This window comes from Manis javanica, chromosome 2 (genome assembly GCF_040802235.1).
Source record: "Manis javanica isolate MJ-LG chromosome 2, MJ_LKY, whole genome shotgun sequence".
NCBI classification, from domain to species: Eukaryota; Metazoa; Chordata; class Mammalia; order Pholidota; family Manidae; genus Manis; species Manis javanica.
This window is the reverse complement of record NC_133157.1, coordinates 193,278,746-193,297,466: the sequence shown is the minus strand read 5'-3', so window position 1 is coordinate 193,297,466 and position 18,721 is coordinate 193,278,746. Positions and strand designations below refer to the sequence as shown.

At 38.9% G+C, this 18,721-nt stretch overlaps 1 protein-coding gene across 1 annotated transcript; it reads left to right on the top strand.

The window, feature by feature from the left end:
* The first annotated feature begins 669 nt into the window (after positions 1-669).
* KCNV1 (potassium voltage-gated channel modifier subfamily V member 1) lies at positions 670-13,599 on the top strand. The gene is made up of 3 exons (XM_017670041.3): positions 670-1,262; positions 2,408-2,937; positions 6,199-13,599. Exons 1-3 carry the CDS (start codon positions 796-798, stop codon positions 6,708-6,710), a joined length of 1,509 nt encoding a protein of 502 aa, XP_017525530.1. The 5' UTR covers positions 670-795; the 3' UTR covers positions 6,711-13,599.
* The last annotated feature ends 5,122 nt before the right edge of the window (positions 13,600-18,721 follow it).

Below are 18,721 nucleotides of genomic sequence, written 5' to 3'. Positions count from 1 at the left end.
CTGCAATTAAAAGTCATCATTAATTATCCTTATTTTTCAACCAGGAGGTCCAAACTTGAGGGAGGAGGGAGAAGAAAGTGGACCGTGAGTGTCAATCAGATTAGAATGAGAGTGAACGGGAGAAAGTGATGCGGCTCCCGGGCCCGCAGCGCCCTTCCCCACGTGCTCACACCCCCAGCGCACCCTCCCGGTTGGCCTGTGAAGCCGCCACAGTAGAAGAAGGAGGAATATATATCCTCAATCTGCAAAGGACTCAGACCCGGTTACCACTCACTGTGCTTCCTCCACTCTCCGTTCTGGTCCCCCGCGGTTAGGAGCCTTGCCATCCCACTCGCTTGCGTCCCGCCCAGAGTCATCCAGGCCTGCCCCCTCCCTCCCACCTGCCCCCCGTCCTACCCCGCAACTAGCCGGCAGTCCTACACCTCCCGGCTGGGGTCTCAACTACAAAGTTGGGAAGAGGGTAAGTTCGGGAAGTGCCACGGGGACTGGCAGCGCGTTCCGGGGCTGTCCTCGGCGTGGGCCGCCGCCGGGCGTTCCTCCGGGCGCGACCCCTGCTCGGCTCCCAGCGCCGGCGCGCCGGCACCTGTGCGCGGCGGCCGCGCCCTCGCAGCTCCCTAGCGGCGAAGAGGGGAACGAGCACGGGGCGAGGAGGGAGGGGCTGCGCGGGTGGGAGGCAATCCCCGCGGGAGCCCGGGAAAGCCCGGCCGCCACCCGGGGCCGTGCCGCCGCCCTCGCGGGACCGAGGCTTCCGGCGCGCCCCCAACTTCGCGGCGCCCTCAGGCAGCGGCGGCTGCGATGGAGCTGCGTCCCCGCGGCCGCGCGCTGCTGGACTCGCCGCTGGACAGCTGCTCCCTGACCTCGCTGGAGTCCAGCGTCTTCTGCAGCGAGGGCGAAGGGGAGCCCCTGGCGCTCGGGGACTGCTTCACGGTCAACGTGGGCGGCAGCCGCTTCGTGCTCTCGCAGCAGGCGCTGTCCTGCTTCCCGCACACGCGCCTTGGCAAGCTGGCCGTGGTGGTGGCCTCGTGCCGCCGCCCGGGGGCCCTGGCCGCCGTGCCCAGCCCCCTGGAGCTCTGCGACGATGCCAATCCTGTGGACAACGAGTACTTCTTCGACCGCAGCTCGCAAGCGTTCCGCTACGTCTTGCACTACTACCGCACCGGCCGCCTGCATGTCATGGAGCAGCTGTGCGCCCTCTCCTTCCTCCAGGAGATCCAGTACTGGGGCATCGACGAGCTCAGCATCGACTCCTGCTGCAGAGACAGGTACCGGCGAGGCGCGCGGTGGCTGGGCGGGGGGGCGGGCGCGGTGGGGAGAGGGTGGCAGAGGTAAAGATTTGACGCTTTACACTAGCTTTGCTGAACCCAGGCTTAAGAGTACCTGTGGCCATTTCAGAGCGGGAAGATGAGGTGGCGGTGGGGACTGCAAAGAGTCAAGGCCGGCTTTTAATTGGAACTTTTTGAACCTTCTTTTTGGAGAGAGTGTGTGCCAATTCATTTGTACAAGGGCGGTCAGGCCTGCAGTAAATATTTGGTTATTGAATAAATGAGTCAGAAAAGCTACACTTAAAAAGATGTATGTGTACAGAACCCAAGAATGGACTAACAGTTGCCAAAGGGAAAGATACTGGAGTGGGTGGGGGGAGGGGTACTGGATGGGAAGGGAGGGAGAAGGGGAAAAAGGGGCATTACAATTAGCACACATAATGTAGAGAGTGGGCACAGGGAAGTCAGTATAGCATGGAGAAGACAAGTAGTGACTCATAGCATCTTACTACACTCATGGACAGTGACTGTAATGGGGTATGTGGTGGGGACTTGATAATGGGGGGAATCTAGTAACCACAATGTTGCTCATGTAATTGTATATTAATGATACCAAAAAAAAAAAGATGTATGTGTAGAGATGTAAGTTTCAGGGTGGAGCTTTAAACCTAGGACATTAACTTTAAAAACTTGGACAGATAACTGCTTTAAATACAATAGATAGAAAGTTGGTCCCTTGACTGTGAATGATCACAGGACTTTGATGACTTTGCTGTTATCTTGCAATTACTACAATTTCTTCATAAATACCTTTCCATTACACACAAAAAAGTGCCATATGGCAAACTTCTATTCTTGTTGCAAGAAAATGGGTACTATCATTAATTTTAAAAAATCATTAAAGTGGCTTTGCTTTGTATAAATTCTTTTGTGTACACTTCTAACAATAAGGTGTCATTTAAAAAACATAATCCAAAATGTAAAATTTTGAATACTGTGGGGCAGGAAACATCCTGCATAAGAAAAGAAAACATATTCTGCATTTTACTAAAATATAAAGCATAGTGTCACTGCCAAGTTTAATTCTCTTTTTACTTCTGTATTTTAAAAAGTTAGACTAATCACCAAGTTGTCTTCTCTAAAAGATACTTCAGAAGAAAGGAGCTGAGTGAAACTTTAGACTTTAAGAAGGATGCAGAAGACCAGGAAAGTCAACATGAGAGTGAACAGGACTTCTCACAAGGACCTTGTCCCACTGTCCGACAGAAGCTCTGGAACATCCTAGAGAAACCTGGGTCTTCCACAGCTGCCCGAATCTTTGGGGTCATCTCCATCATCTTTGTGGTGGTGTCCATCGTCAACATGGCCCTGATGTCAGCCGAGTTAAGCTGGCTGGACCTTCAGCTGCTGGAAATCCTAGAGTATGTGTGCATTAGCTGGTTCACCGGGGAGTTTGTCCTGCGCTTCCTGTGCGTACGGGACAGATGCCGTTTCCTGAGAAAGGTGCCAAACATCATAGACCTCCTTGCCATCCTGCCCTTCTACATCACTCTTCTGGTAGAGAGCCTGAGTGGGAGCCATACTACACAGGAGCTGGAAAACGTGGGGCGCATTGTCCAGGTTTTGAGGCTGCTCAGGGCTCTGCGCATGCTAAAGCTGGGCAGACATTCCACAGGTATTCAGATTTCATTGGTGCCTTGTAATGTGCCATTGTTCATAAGCATTAATGCTTTGACCACAGTCCAAGGGAAGCAACTGTGCATTGATATGCAATATTACCAACTCCCATACTTTAGCCAACCATCATCTCCCAAAAGGAATTGGGAAGCATAACCTTAAAGTTCTTTTCACAGGTACGGAGGAGAATATGCCTCACACCTGCTTTCTCTCCATAAAATATCTGATGAACAATTTGACCACTTGTTAGCTTCAGTTTATTTTAACCCAGTACCCAGAAGGTGTACAAAAATTAAAGACACTGCCTCTAGAAGGTTCTAGATAAAATATGCATAAACAGCACATAAAAAGATGCATAAATTATATATCATATATAGGGACAGAAGCCGGTTTCTCTTCTGTGTCCAAGGAAGTGCTGACCACACAGGTTCTGTGGCTGAAGAGAAAGTCAGTCCTCCAGGGTCTTCTCTGACTATGCAAAAAGAAAGATGACTAGGCACAGATGGCCTTCCCATAATTTTTGAAGAAATAAAGGAAATGTTTGCTTTGGAAGAAAGCAGAAGACACTAATTAAATGCTTTATCTAGTAACTGAGAATTTTTTCATCCCTAATCTGAAGTGCATGAGAGAGAGGGTAACAGGAATTCCTTGGCTTTTCATGTGTATCATAAAGTCATGAAAATCTAATGCACACTCTTCCTAAGAAAATCTCCACACAGCACACAATTGTATATGAAAAGTATAGTCAGTGCCGGGAGAAGTCACACAATCCATTGAAGATTATCCCTGCATCATGGAGGGCATTGCTTCTCAGTGGCTGGCCCTGTAGCTGTTGGATATTCTGGCGTACATATGTGTTATGCTAGACTTCAATTAAATTAAGAATCCCTTGAAGAGCTTTTGGAGTGTAAAATTTGAGCCCCAGTCCATAGAGAGTCAGATTTTAGTATTTGGGGTTGGCTCCAGGAGCAGACATTTTAACAAGCCCACAAATGATTTTGATTTTGGATCACACTGAGAAATACTGCAACAGGGGGCCATATTAACACAACACATATTAATGTAATATGCGGGAGTGCAAATAATTTGGCCAGAGAGTCCTATTACCACCTTACTTCCCTAGACATGTGCCAGACTGGTCACCTGAAAGAAGTTGATGGTAGTTGTCTCCCCCTATAAATATAGGGAGAAATTAACCTCAGATACATTCTTTTTTCCACATCTCTGAGGTAATTAGGGTTTATACTAATACAATTTTGGTAGTTTATTTTCCTAGCTAGTCTCACATACGAGGGATTTGATAACGGGGTTTCCAACAACTTTTAGAAGTACCATTCTTTGTTTTCTGACACACATAATAGGATGCTTTCTTCTAGTATTTATAAACTCTTCACAGGATTCAATTTAAAAGCACCCAGTAAAGACTAAATTTTTTCCCCAAAAGAAAGGAAAAAGAAAATAATAGTAATTTCCACAGTGTCACCTCTTTGAAGTTTTTTTTTTCAGTTCTAAAGAAGTAACAAGTATTAATAAACCTTAATTTATTGAAAATATATGAACACTTGTGTAAATATTTGACAGTTTTTATCTTGAGAATTACATTTAGTTACTATAGACAAAGATGACATGTTTCCTCATGTAGTAACTATAAATACAAATTGAGAGGTATTATAAAATAATGGTAGGAGGACAATGGCAGGCCAGACCTCCTAGGTTTAAATCCTGGTTCTGTAGCCTTGTATTAGGTATGCTACCTCTCTGTGCCTCAGTCTCCTCATCTTTAAAAGGGAATAATAATTACACCATTGAGCTCATATTGTTTTTTGAGGATGACCAGAATTAATTGATACAACATTTAGAAATTCTGACCACTTTGTGTTTCTTTGCAAAGTTGTTTAGAACATTTCGTCTTGAATGAAAACAGTCTCCCCAACACTGTTTTTTCTCATATACTGTCAGTTTATTTTAGAAATGCAATTCAACACAGACACAAGACAAAAGGTATCCTACAGATACCTAAAAAAATTTTGAAGCCCAAAAATGAATATTCATTGACCTTTAAGAAGAGCTGTTAAATAATTCAAGAATATCTCAAAATTGTAAGAACAAAATTCAAAAATAATGATCGCACAAGTACTATTCTAATGCATTTCAAATAGTCTCTAGAGATTGATGAAAATTTTAAAGTGATTCTACAAGGTACTGCTTTGGACTTTGCAGACAATATCATTGTGGCATCAGGTTGATAGGACTTCACTATACTGATGCACTTTTAGCAGTATCTCTCTAGTATTAGGGGAGATGCCTTATTCAAAACAGAGTCTCATTATGGGCTCCTCTGGCAGTCTGTAGTTCTTAGCCTCTTCAGAGATGGGATTAGGTTTTCTTGGATCTCTTAGGGACTCGATAAATCCTCAGAACAGCAATGGGAATCCACCAAGGCCTCATAGTGAGTGAATTCCCTAGGGGCCCCAGTCCCCCATACCTTTATGCAACGGAAGAATATTTTGTATTTAGGTCTACCTCCTTACAGGAAAGCAGAAATTCTATGTACTCAAGGAAATATTTTCCTATAGATTAAAAGGAGGAGAACTTCAATGAGTGTCATGGGAGTTCAGGAACCCCCTCCTGATAAACCTCTAAGAATGTTCTCTAAATTATATGTAACAGTGTCATGTCCGTTTTGTCCCTGAGATCATCCAACTTCTGCTGCTTCACTTCATCTTGTGTACCTCCCTTACTGCCTCTGGCTTTCGGATATTGATGCCCTGATTGTGTTAAACTTCACGGGAGGGTGAGGAAAACAGACATATAAAATATAAGGAAACAGCATAAAACTGGCATGGAAAAAGTGTGCAGAAGTGACGCTGCGAAATGCGGGTCTGACCAAGTGAGCGCTCCGTGTGCAGCGCTGCAGAGGCCTCCCGCTGCACAAACCAAAATACAAATTCCTGTCGTCCCTCCCCTGCAAACCTTTTAGTCTCACCTCTCACCTTTTTTTTTCCTAAATAGTAGGTGTTCAGTAAATATATAAGTGAATGAATGAATCTGCATTTCTTTCTACCCTTCTCAATCTGGCCCCATCAGCTAGACTGTGAGTTTCCTGAAGACAAAGATTATGACTTATCAGCTGTGCATTCCCAGAACATTGCCTGATGCTGGAGGCGAGGCGAAGTGCATGCTTGTGGGTGGATAGCAGGGAAGAGGGAGGGGAGGGAAGGAGCCGTGCCAGAGACTGACAGCCGTTGTTCTGTTACAGGATTACGCTCCCTGGGGATGACAATCACCCAGTGTTATGAAGAAGTGGGCCTCCTGCTCTTATTTCTGTCTGTGGGAATTTCTATATTTTCAACTGTGGAGTATTTTGCAGAGCAGAGCATTCCTGACACGACCTTCACAAGCGTCCCTTGTGCATGGTGGTGGGCCACCACATCCATGACTACCGTGGGATACGGGGACATTAGGCCAGACACCACCACAGGCAAGATCGTGGCCTTCATGTGTATATTATCAGGAATCCTTGTCTTGGCCTTGCCTATTGCTATAATTAACGACCGCTTCTCCGCTTGCTACTTTACCTTAAAGCTCAAGGAAGCAGCTGTTAGACAGCGTGAAGCTCTAAAGAAGCTTACCAAGAATATAGCCACTGACTCATATATCAGTGTTAACTTGAGAGATGTCTATGCCCGGAGTATCATGGAGATGCTCCGATTAAAAGGCAGAGAAAGAGCAAGTACTAGGAGCAGTGGAGGAGATGATTTCTGGTTTTGAATTCACCTTTAATTTATTTACAAAAGTGTGTATAAAACTAACTTGATTGGTAAAACCTTGCTATGGATGTCTGAACTGCTGAGGAGTCTCCTTTGAACACTACCTGTGCTAACTTTTGCTGATGCATTGCTCGGTCTACTAGAATAGGTCACATTCCTCAGATCAACTGCACATTATTTTGAAGTCTCAAAATATAGCCATTTGACACAACTAAACACACCTAGGCCAAGACACACATTAGAACTGTCAAATATAAGATAATACTGCAGCGCATACAACAAAATTTGAAGTTTTATGTGTCACTACTTTTAAAAGCTTTTTGCACACTCACATGAAAAAGTGAAAGTCAAACTGCACAACCCAGAGAAAGGATAAGTGGACATTTAAGAGCACATGGAACAACTTTGCCATTTAAAGGTTTTTCCAAGTATATAAATTATTCCTTTCTCCATCAGTTAAAACTGTTGAATATAATAGTTAGCCTTACGAGAGAAAATTGTGATTTGATGGTAAGGACTGTGTGCCTATATTTCTCCTGGTGCAAACCACTTGTCTCAAATGGATTGAGTTCTGTATTCTGTCATTACTCTTGGACGTAGGAAACCCCCAACTGCTTAGAACTGCAGTAGAAGTGTACCAGATAGTGGCTTTGAAAATTGCACAAGTTCATCTTCCCTATGGAGTACAACATAGGGGTATAAAGCAAGTATCTACTAATATTCCATAGAAATGAGATGGCCTTTAACAATCTCATCATTGATGTAGTATTCAAGTTACATCTCTGAAATCATGAGTATGTAAAGGTTAAGTCGTGAACATCCTAAATTTATATGCTGACATTATTACATAGCCTTATTACATAAAATGAGAATGGTATGTTGAATAATATCACTGGATGAACTTTAAGATCTTTTATTTTTTAACAAAAAAATACTCTGGATAGCTTTCTGCTGTTGGGGTGAAGAGCAAATGTGCAAACTTTGCACGCATTTTGACAGTCATTCATGGTAAAATTCTAGACATTCTGTTATATAATTAAAGCTCCAAACTCTAAACCTAAGAATTAGTTTTATTATGTTTACTAATATTCTAGTAAATGAGATTTTTAAAACTAAGAATAATATGGAGTATCACTTTAATGTCTACATTCTCAATGGGTGTAATAATGCCCCCAAGGGGGTGAAAATTGGTTCTGGAGGGGGCAAAAAAATACTGTTTTACTCATAAAATACACATATATGTGGAATTCAGAAGACATTCAGTTGTAAAATGCCATTCATTGTAAAATGCATCCAGATTTTGGATATATAAAAATTTTAAATATGCATCTTAAAATCAATGAAATGCCATATATTCTACCTCCAGTTTTCTGGTATGCATGCTTAAGCTCTAAAAGTATTTGCATTGATGACATGAATTTTAGATTGTATGATAAATGCTTTAATCCACTTGACTTGTTTCCACTTCTCCCAAATATTATGAGAGATTTAAGAGATATGAGTAGTAATAGAGTAAATATTTTCCCTCTTACACAAGTCACAGGTGCTAGAGCATGGCATAGGGCCACTAATTCTGGTATAAATCCCATCCTCAGTCTGAAGGGGAAATAGAGTTTAGACACAGAACAAAGGAAAATTTACCTGGCTTCTCTAGAACCCTCCCCAGCAAGAATAGTTACTCTGATCCCAGACTGTGCTTGGTACTCAACGTGTATTATCTCCCTTCATCCTCAAAATATCCCTGTTATACATCTACTATTCTTACACTAATCTAAGTGTATAGTTTATATATTTATCCATTCAACAAATACTTATTCAGGACCCATCTGTGTGCTGGGCACTAGAGATTCTCTCTTAAACCAAACCAGGTTCTTTTCTCTTGGATTTAATACTCTGTTTGAGGGTGTGAGGGGAGCACAGATGACAAAACTTAAGCACAAAAAGATTAATTTGCCTAAATTCACACAGTCCTGCACAGGTGACAGAGCCAGGAGTGAATCCCAGTCTGTAGGTCCCTGAAAATAATACTCCTCTAAGAATCACATTACAGATTCCATCCTTCCCACAGAACCTGTGCATAGGGGTTCACTTCACAGCCAGTTTCTTATGGATGGAGAGGCTTAATATGCCTTAGGAGAAATATCAACTGCTTCTCAGCAGTGGAAGAGTGCTTCTCAGGGGCAGTTGTTGTCATGCCTTATAGTCATTACTAGACAATAAAGTATTATCTTTAAAATAATAGTTGAGAATTGAAAAAATGAAAAATGAAAAATGAAAAAAGTTACATGTATTATATGTTTTTTCTACCACAGAAGATTCTAAATACATGCACAAATGTGGTATGTTGGCAGTAAAAATTCTGACGAGATGTGGACATTTCAAAAGGCGTATTTCAGTACCACTGCTTAGTCAATTTTGCTGTTATATAAAATATCAGTGTACTTACTCAACAATTGTACATACAAGCAAACCAAATTGAAGTAACAAATCAAAGCAGGAACTCTATTAATCTTATATCTCATCATTTAAAAAATGTTTGACATTTTCAAAAACCTAAGAATTATTACTATAAAACAATATTTAATTTGGAAATGGAAATAATGTAATTACTGGCTTTCTTTGAGCTATTTAGAGAACACTAAAAACATGTGAGTACACGATAATGCTTAAGTACCTTAAAAAGGGATTTTAAGAAACTACTGTGGTATCTCTAGTAGAATTGGCACCATTTTCACGTTTTATTGGATTTTTCCTCCCAATATATACAAGGAACTGTTGCATTTATCATTTTAAGGCAAATGTAATATATGTACAAAGTTAACGGTGGTAGAAATCTCAGTGCTGTGTTTCAAAGTGGAATTCTAACTCCCATTAAAATCTTCTGTCTAGCCCTTGCATAAAATATACATACTAGCCCAAGTTATCTTAAGCCAGATGTTATCATTTGGTAAGCTTACTGCTTTGACAAGTATTTCCACAGATACATTTTGTTAACATGAAAAGTCTGCTCTTGAAATATTAGCCCTTACTATCTGTCTTATCAATCCTTCAATTCAAATCCAAGATGGTTACATTTGGCAAATAGTGTTTTCTATGCATTCTTTGGTGATTTTCCTTCACAAATCATCCCCACTCCCAAACCTCTCACCAAGTCATGCTGATATATAGAATAAAAAAGTTGCCTAAGGAGAGTTTACTCATAAACTCCACTGGAAATTGCTTACCGGGTATGTCTTTAAGGGCTGTGAGATAACCTGGATACTCACCATCCTCATATCCTTGCTTGCCTTTTATTAAAATCATTCCTTTGCTTACCTCTTCACCTCTTCAACTCCATTTCCTCTCTCCTCCTTCCTGATAATCAACTGGTAAAACCCAAACCCTAATTCAAGTCAACCCAGTGCCTACCTGCCCGTGCAGAGGCTGACCATGTGTACAGAAAAAAAAAAAAAGAACCAGTGTGAGCTGACTAATCTCCTTTAAACCTTCATGCCTACAACCTTAAGTGGGTTCTTAATGCTGCTAGGCAATCACACTATGATTCCTGAATCTGCTCACTCTTCAGCTAAATAGAAACCTGTAGCGCCTCCCTTTCATCCCATTTTTACTCAGAAAATAGAATCAGTTCAGAGATTTTCCACAAGGACCAACACACACATGTCCACACAGTGTAAACTGTGCCAAGTCACTCTGCCTTTCCTTCATCCAAGGGTTGAACTGTCCATCCTATCACTTCTCTCCACCGCTAGGACATTGCTTCAGAAAGCCGTTCCCCCTTCCTACTACGCTATCACTGTCCCCCTCCCTACTGGATCATTCCTATCAGCATAAAAACGTGATTTATTTTTTCTCATCTTAAAAACAAACAAATGAGCAAAAACTTCTTTGAATCTATTTTATCCTCTAGGAAATACCCCATTCCCTGCTCTCTTTTATGACAAAACTCCTTGACAGCATGTTCTATATTTACTCTCTCAATTTCCATATTCACTTGTTTCCCTATTCTTTCTTGAAAACACCACCCTTACATCTCCTCTAAAACTTTCTCAAGGTCAACAATCACTGCAGCACTCCTAAATCTAACAGTCAATTCTCAGACTTCATATTGCTTGATCCATCAGCAGCATTTTACAAGGATAATTATAGACTTCCCTGAAACACTTTCTTCACTTGACTTCCAGCCCATCACACTCCCCTGATTGAGTCTGTTGAGCAGGGCTTAATCTCCCCTTCTTTCTATTTACATTGCTCCTACGATAGACTCACCCTGTTTCATGGCTTAAATACCATCAATACTTGGTCAACTCCCAAATTTATGTCTCCAGGGTAGACGTCCCCTCTCAATTCCTGCATCTTCAGATTTGTGTACATGACTGCCTGTTCAATATCTACCTCATAACTAGCACATCCAATACCAAATTATTGATATTTCCCCCAACTCTGTATTGGTTCAGGTCTTCTGAGAAAAAGATGCCAAAACAGTTGATTATTGAAATATCAGTTATGTACAAGACATTGGTTGACTGGGGAGAAATCCTGAGAAGGATAAAAAGGAGAAATCTAGAAAATATGGGAAGAACCCCTTCAGCTCATGATGTAAATCTGATAAGTGTAAAGAAGAGGGAGAGTGGAATCTGGTTAAAAAGGGTCTCTGATTGCTGCCCACTTCTAAAAATTTCAACTGAATTGAAGGAGAGTCCTGAGCAAAAGTAGCCCATTTACGGAGTCCCACCTGTCTTAGAAAAGGGGCTGCATTGACATCACAGAGGGCAACAGCTCAAGCTGTCAGTCACCCACACTGTCCTGGGAGGATACTGAGCAGTGTATTGGCCACCAGTGTCAAGTCTTGGAACTGCTTCCCATGCATGTTCAGAAGTAGCCCCTCCATGGATCCCAGAGGCCTCTCATTCTGAGGGTAAACTTAGAAAAAGGAGATGGTGGATGAACTAGAACATTCATTGCTGCAGTTGGTCTCAAAATAGCAGCCATACCTCCCCTACTACCCCCCACACCCCATCACAGCACATCATTTCCCCGACTATACCCTAGCATCCTGAAAGAGTTACAGAGAATTTTTGTCTTCTTATGCTCTTTTCTACCTCAGAGAAACATTTGCATCCTGAAAAACATGTTCATCATTACTGTGTACTGAAGGGCACCATAATTAATATGCTGCATAGAACTGCCATTGCCGTGATGCTTAGCTCGTATTCCTGAACAAAGAAATGGCATTAATAAAATGGTCTTTCAGCAGGATATTTCAAAGCGATTTAAATCCCAAAAAGATGCCAAAACAGTTGATTATTGAAATATCAATTATGTTCAAGACATTTGTTGAGGGGGGAGAAATCCTGTGAAGGATAAAAAGGAGTAACCTTTCTGAACTGGTAACATCACATTCAGTGTGATACTATTTTAAGGGGCACTATTAGTAATCCAGTGGCTCTAAAAAATACTTTCATACAGGTAGATAAATACACTTAGCTTTCAGCAACATGATGCAATTAAATCTGAAGTAACAAGGAAAGTAAATTAACTTTTGAATTTCCTCTTCATGTTCTATGTTGAATGACATTTCTTCCAGTTATATGAACCCCTATGTTGCCTTCTTTTAAGTTCCATAGCTTAAAAGGTTTAAAAGTAAGACATTGGTAATGTGCGCATTTTGTACATTATTCTATTGTTCAATACTCAAATTATTTCCAAAGAAATAATAATTGAACTAAAGAAATTTCGACAAGTTTGGCACATGTACCTGGTTGTGGGCATGCTACACACAGAAAAAGAGAAGTTCAGGTTAACAAATGTGATTTTAAAATTATGGGATTGAAAATGTTTCTTGACATATATCAATAATCATCTCAACACTTCCCACTGGATCTGTAGATAGAATTTCAATCATCTAAGTGAGAAAACAAAATCTTCCTTAAAATGTAATTCCAGTTTCTTTAAACCAGGACAATTTTCCCAAAAACCATGTCCTTATACATTGTCTTTGCTGTGCAACAAATGTTTTATCTTACAGTAGTGTGTAATTATTATTGTCAACTAATTCTAAAGAGTACATGTGAAAATAAAAGACAGTTACAGTTGCTATGGAAACTATACTTTGTAGGAAATTCATTTCAACAGACCTTGCTCTTAAAAGTTAAAAAAAAAAACCTTCCCATACAGTACATACAGTAACACCACCTTGACCACAAGCAACTAAGAAAAGAAAGAAAAAAATGAATGAAAATGTAAAAATAAAAGCCATTTTTCCACTTTTATCTATACTCACAGCTTCTTTGCTCACATGAACTAATCATCCTTAATATGCCAGACAAAGGAAAATATCTATTCCCTGCAAAAATCTCTATGTGTAGCAGTGGAATTTCTTTTTTAACTTTGTAATAATAATTTTTAACGATGTATTGTCAATAGACATTTGACAAATTCTTTAACTTAGTTCTTCTCCTTTCCCTTTCACTGAAATATTCAATACAATTTTTCACATAGACAAATATGCTAAAGAAATAACTCAAAAACCAATTTGTTTCATTCCAAAACCCTCAGTGCCTGAACAGATTCACTCTTTACTTGGCATTCATCATTTTATGTTGTAAATAAATCTTCAGAGAAACTTTAGCAGATATATTTGATGATTTCAATTAGCAAAATCGTCTTTCTCACCCATTGCTAATATCTATTTTCTAGAACTCCTTTTTAGAGCTCAAAGCAAGAGTTTTTCTTCTCATTTCATATGACATCTTTTCAATGACACTATAAATATTGCAGAGAAAGGGGCTAGTTAACTGGTACTTAAATGAACAGGATAATTTATGACCTAGAAACCAAAAAAGTATTGTGGCACAGTTTGTCCAATCTTTGCCAGAAATGGCAAGGACACTATAGTAACTGCCTTTTGTTACCTTCTCTCAACTTTCAAAGACTGGTAGACTTTTGCATCAAAGAATATGTTATAAAACAATACACACATTTTTGAGTCAAATAAAAGTAATTTCTATAAAACAAATACTAGAGTCATTTTCAATACCTACATAGTACTCTTTTGTGTTCTCATTTTAATATCATAACAAGATCTCTATTAGAAGTAAATAAATGGCTCTTACTCCCAGATTTAGAAACAACTTGAATTGTTTTAACATACAGCATGTGTTTTTTTTTAAACTACAGATCAAAACCATTAATGGATGGTGAAAGAAATTGACTGAGTGATGAACACTATTTTCTTACTGAAGTGAATGGAAAGAATGGAATGGAGGTAGAATAGAACAGAATGGAATGAGATAGGATGGAATATAAAATAACATATCATAGCATAGCTTAGAATAGATTAAAGCATAATTCACAAGTCCTGAGCAAGAACTGCACACATTGTAAAAGCAGATTGTAAGAACAGTGGGAAAGGGACATGGAGGGGGTTTGCTAGAAGCATACATTGGCTAGAAAAGGATTAGTTGACCTTATTCCTTGGTTTTATGGTTTATGATTTTGTCTGTCATTACCAGTAGGGCATTAAGATTTCATAATTGGCTTTTATATCAACATAATTTACAGTGATTTGTAAGCCAAAGTAAGTATATTTCACCTGATACTGGCAAAATTGTGGATTCCAGTTTTTTTTCCAAACTTTCTGAGCATTTTTTGAAAGGTTATCAGTGGTATGATAGTCTCTTAGTTGATGATAATAGTAGTATTTTAACTGAATTGAAACAAATTGCCCATAAAATAGATTGCTTTATTATGTTAAAAAATGATAATGTGAAAATTACAGGACATGTTTAAACTCTGTTGCTGGAACATAAAGTGTAAACAGTGACAATATTTGAAACAAATATAACAAATATGAATGAAGTATTTAAACAAACAATCTCTTCAATCAGCAAATTTCCACTTCATTTGAACTACATACTAAAAAAACACTTGATGATGACAGACGTCGAATATAATTTCATTTAAACACACAAACCTCAATAAAAGTAACAAATTTCAGTACATTAATTAAGAAAGATTTAAAACTTGAAAATTCAAAAAGTAACTGAAAACGCAGCAAACGAACTTGTTGATATGTTCCCAAAATATTTTCAAAGCAAAAAATTAATTTATCAATGTAAGTCCATAATTTTCTATAGCTGTTAATAAAAATATATATTTATTTTTTTCATAATTTGGGACAAAGGAACAAATTAATCAGCTCAGGCAACTTTCCAAAAAAAATCATTCCTACAGTATGTATGGATAGAATATATAATTTTTTAATGAAATATTGGCTGACAAATTTAAAACTTTATTTTCTAATGATAACAAAATATCTAGTATTTTTGTCTAAAATTAATTAAACTTACTATATCATCTTGAAAAATATTGGTGTCCCAGGAGAAGTCTAACAGATTATCTTGAGAGACAATTTGCCATGTGTGTCTTACATTTCCACATATCTTGTGAACAGAAGCACTGATATTTTCTGTCCAGAATATCTTTACAAGGATGTCTATATAGCACAAAGTGTTGAAAAATAGAGATAGCATCTCCTCTGAGACAGAGATAGATTCCTGTGATGCACAGGATAATAAAGGTAATAATGTCTCACTTTGAGTCAAAGGTTGGACATGTTTACTTGAAGTCTTTAAAAAGATTAGGGTTTTCAAAACTCTAGTTTCTCAACTGTAACACATACCCTCTGCATATGCAGCACTGACCGAGGCCACCTCCCGTGGGACTTGAGAAACGAGAGAACTGTGAAGCTCGTGCTGCCGCATTTGCCTTGAGTCCTTCATCTCTGTGCCAGGAGTCTCGCATCTTTTGCCAAAATTTTTGAAACTATGGCATGTTAACTTGTTAGTTTATAAGAAGGGCAAAATCTCAGACACTCCACAATTCTAGACACTCTCTGAACTCAAAAGTAAATTTAGTGTTTTTCTAAATGCAAACAAACCACAGTTGACATATTTTCTATGTAATATTTTCATAATAAATATGGCATATTCAATTAGAATTTTAAGCATTCTTTATAGGTTAAACTGCTGGGGGGGGATTAACAATACTGCCAACATGCCAAACACATGTGGAGGCTTCCAAAAGTATTACTGTAGGTAAATAAGACTCTTACCCTGTCTCTCACAGGTTCCCAGATATATTCATCACATTGAAGAGGGCATTATTAATGAGGGAAGTTTGAACATATAAAATAAGAAATATATTTACATCTTATTTCTCTGTCTCAAACTTTGAATCATTTCATTACTTGTTGAAGAAAATGGAAACGTTTTTAGAAGAAAGGTCCATTTGCTATTCAAAACCCTTCATCAATGACTGAGTTAAATTTCATGCCAAAGGTAATAAATTACTATGATTCACTAATTATTACAGTTCATTACAATTTGGTTCTTCATTTATATTGAAAGATAATTGTCAGCTATTACATTTATTGTGCTTTTATATTAACATTAAAGACTATTTTACATTGCTAAGCAGACAGAGGAAATTGTTATTATTCAAAATTTACTTAACTGAACAAGAATTTTCATCCTTCACTGAGATGGAAGATTGGAAAAAAAAAAAACTCAAACAAGCATAAATGGTGTACATAGCTTTATTTTTGTGTGTTCTGGTGTGAATAAAGTGAAAGTTCTTGTGACCAGGATTCTCTCCTGACCCAGGCTGACTAGTTCACTACACACATGTGGGCAATACGTTGCTATTGACTCTATATAAAGAGCTCTGCCCGGTGCTCTGGGTGACACTCTGGCATGGCTGCAAGGCTGCAGGACAGCAGAGCAGAGACTGGAGTGGTGGCAGCACCGAGGACAGAGGCCCAGAGGATGGCTGTGCAGGCAGAGGCAGAAACCGGCTTGCTGCATGCAGACTGGCTTCGAGTAGGTGGAATTTTAGTGGTTGACCTGCCACCATGGGAATAACGTTGGGTGTAATCCCTTCACCCCAAGAACATTCTACTGTCATTTCTTTGGTCACACTGAATCCATAGTGAACTTGCCCGAGGCTGAAACCCATTGGCAAGACACCTGGACAGCTTTCATATTAAATGAAATATTTTTTAATTTGTACAGAAGTGGTTTGAGGATCTTTTTCATGAGCTATTAAATATTAATGAAATATTTGATATGAAATTGTTATTGTAGAAAAGAAATTTTAACATACATGAAACTTTAAAAATGATAATTTAGGGGGTTTGGGGATTACAAGAAGGAATGAAGATTGTGACAAGAGAATGTAACTATATTATAAATACATGAAACAATCTCACTGAAGAAGAGAACAGGTGCTGACTTAAACAATCTTGGAAGTGAATGGGTTCTATAAGACTAACAACAAAACGAATTGCACTTAAACATTGTATTTTAGTGGATAAAGCTGTTCCCCATGAAGATAGGCATTCACAATTTTAATACTTCTATACATCTATACTGGGATAGAACAATTAAGGTAATAGATTGCAGATGGTGGGAGCCAGGTTTCTCACTGTTGGAGTGGAAATTAAAGTAAGGGGAGGAAGCTGGAGCCCTCCATGTGATAACTAATTAGAATTAACATATCAGTGTGAACTCATATTTAGCTGAATATAATTAAAGATGGTTACATAGAGTAATATTTATTGTATTTTAAATGAATTGGCATACACATGTGTAATATAAATGATTGGCATAAGCACATAAATGAGTTGGCACAGATACATCTATTCCTTTCCTCTGTCAGTTGACAGGGCTAAAAGAAACAGCACCCCAGGAGCAACAAACCCACTTAGGGATCAGAGCCTGGTTTCTAATACAATTCTCCAGTAAAAACAACCAAGGATCCTTGGAGAAATAGTTGATTGTAAGCCTGAGGCAGGAAATACACAAGATAAGCCTGGAGCATTATTTTATAGTGCCGGAGAGTAAGAAGGTGAAGCGCGCACACACACACACACACAAAAAAAAAAAACATGTTGCGGGCATAGGTCAAAAGCAGCATAGGAGCAGTTGTAAGAGCTCCCAGCGGCCAAAGCTAGAACAATCTGAACAGCAAAATAAATCAAGTATTACTCTATTATAACCCACCATATAAAATAAACATCCTTGGGTCCACACTGATATAAATAAATCACTGAATAAAATAATAAATGAAGGAGAAGAGACAAATCTTCCATGCAGAAAAATTTCAAATAATTTTTGTAATTCCTGCATCCTAAAGACCAGGGAGTGTATCTCCATATTCATTAAGTGTTGACTGTACATAGAGCTTTCTCTAGAAGACTACAGCAAAGACAGCAGAGACAAGAGACTTCCAGGGGAGAAACTTAACACCCACTGCCATGTAATCAAAGTCGATATCCACAATCATAAATCATGCTGATGGTATGTACCCTTGATACGACATGATGAAAATGGAACTTTTCCTCTGTGATCTTCCTCTCCCCAAACCATAACCCCAGGCTAATCATAAGAAAATTACCAGAAAAATTCCAAGAGAGGAGCATCCTACAACATGTCTGACCCATCCTCAAAACTTTCAAGGACAATCAAAAACAAGGAAAAGTGTGAGAAACTCTCATGACCAAGAGCCTAAAAAGACGCAATGATAATGTGTTATCCTGGCTAGGATCTTCAACAAAAAGAATAGGTAAAAACCAAGGACATCTAAATAAACTATGAACTCTGGTGAGCAATTTGCACCAATATTGGTTCATTCATTGTAACAATGTACTATTCTAATGCAAGATATTAATAAGAGAAACTTTGTGAGGTTGTAAATGAGAACCCTCTGTACTATAGCCTCAATTTTTCTGTAATCAAAAACTTCTCCAAAAAACATGGTCTCTTTTATAAATTGACTTTAAATATATTAATTTTTTTCTGTCTTTAACAATATCTTGTATCAAAATATGTTTTTACTTTTATTCCACAGAAAAAAAGAAACATCATCCAAAGGAGACATACATGATTGACTGAAAGTCTCAGATTACTGCTCTACATAATTCACTTGATACTTAAGGTGATCAAGATATGACTA

Bases quoted from the DNA above. Each gene is read 5' to 3' on its own strand.
- KCNV1 (XM_017670041.3), top strand. From the start codon at position 796: ATGGAGCTGCGTCCCCGCGGCCGCGCGCTGCTGGACTCGCCGCTGGAC. The intron at 1,263-2,407 runs GTACCGGCGAGG...CTTCTCTAAAAG, and splicing joins GACTCCTGCTGCAGAGACAG to ATACTTCAGAAGAAAGGAGC. The intron at 2,938-6,198 runs GTATTCAGATTT...GTTCTGTTACAG, and splicing joins GCTGGGCAGACATTCCACAG to GATTACGCTCCCTGGGGATG.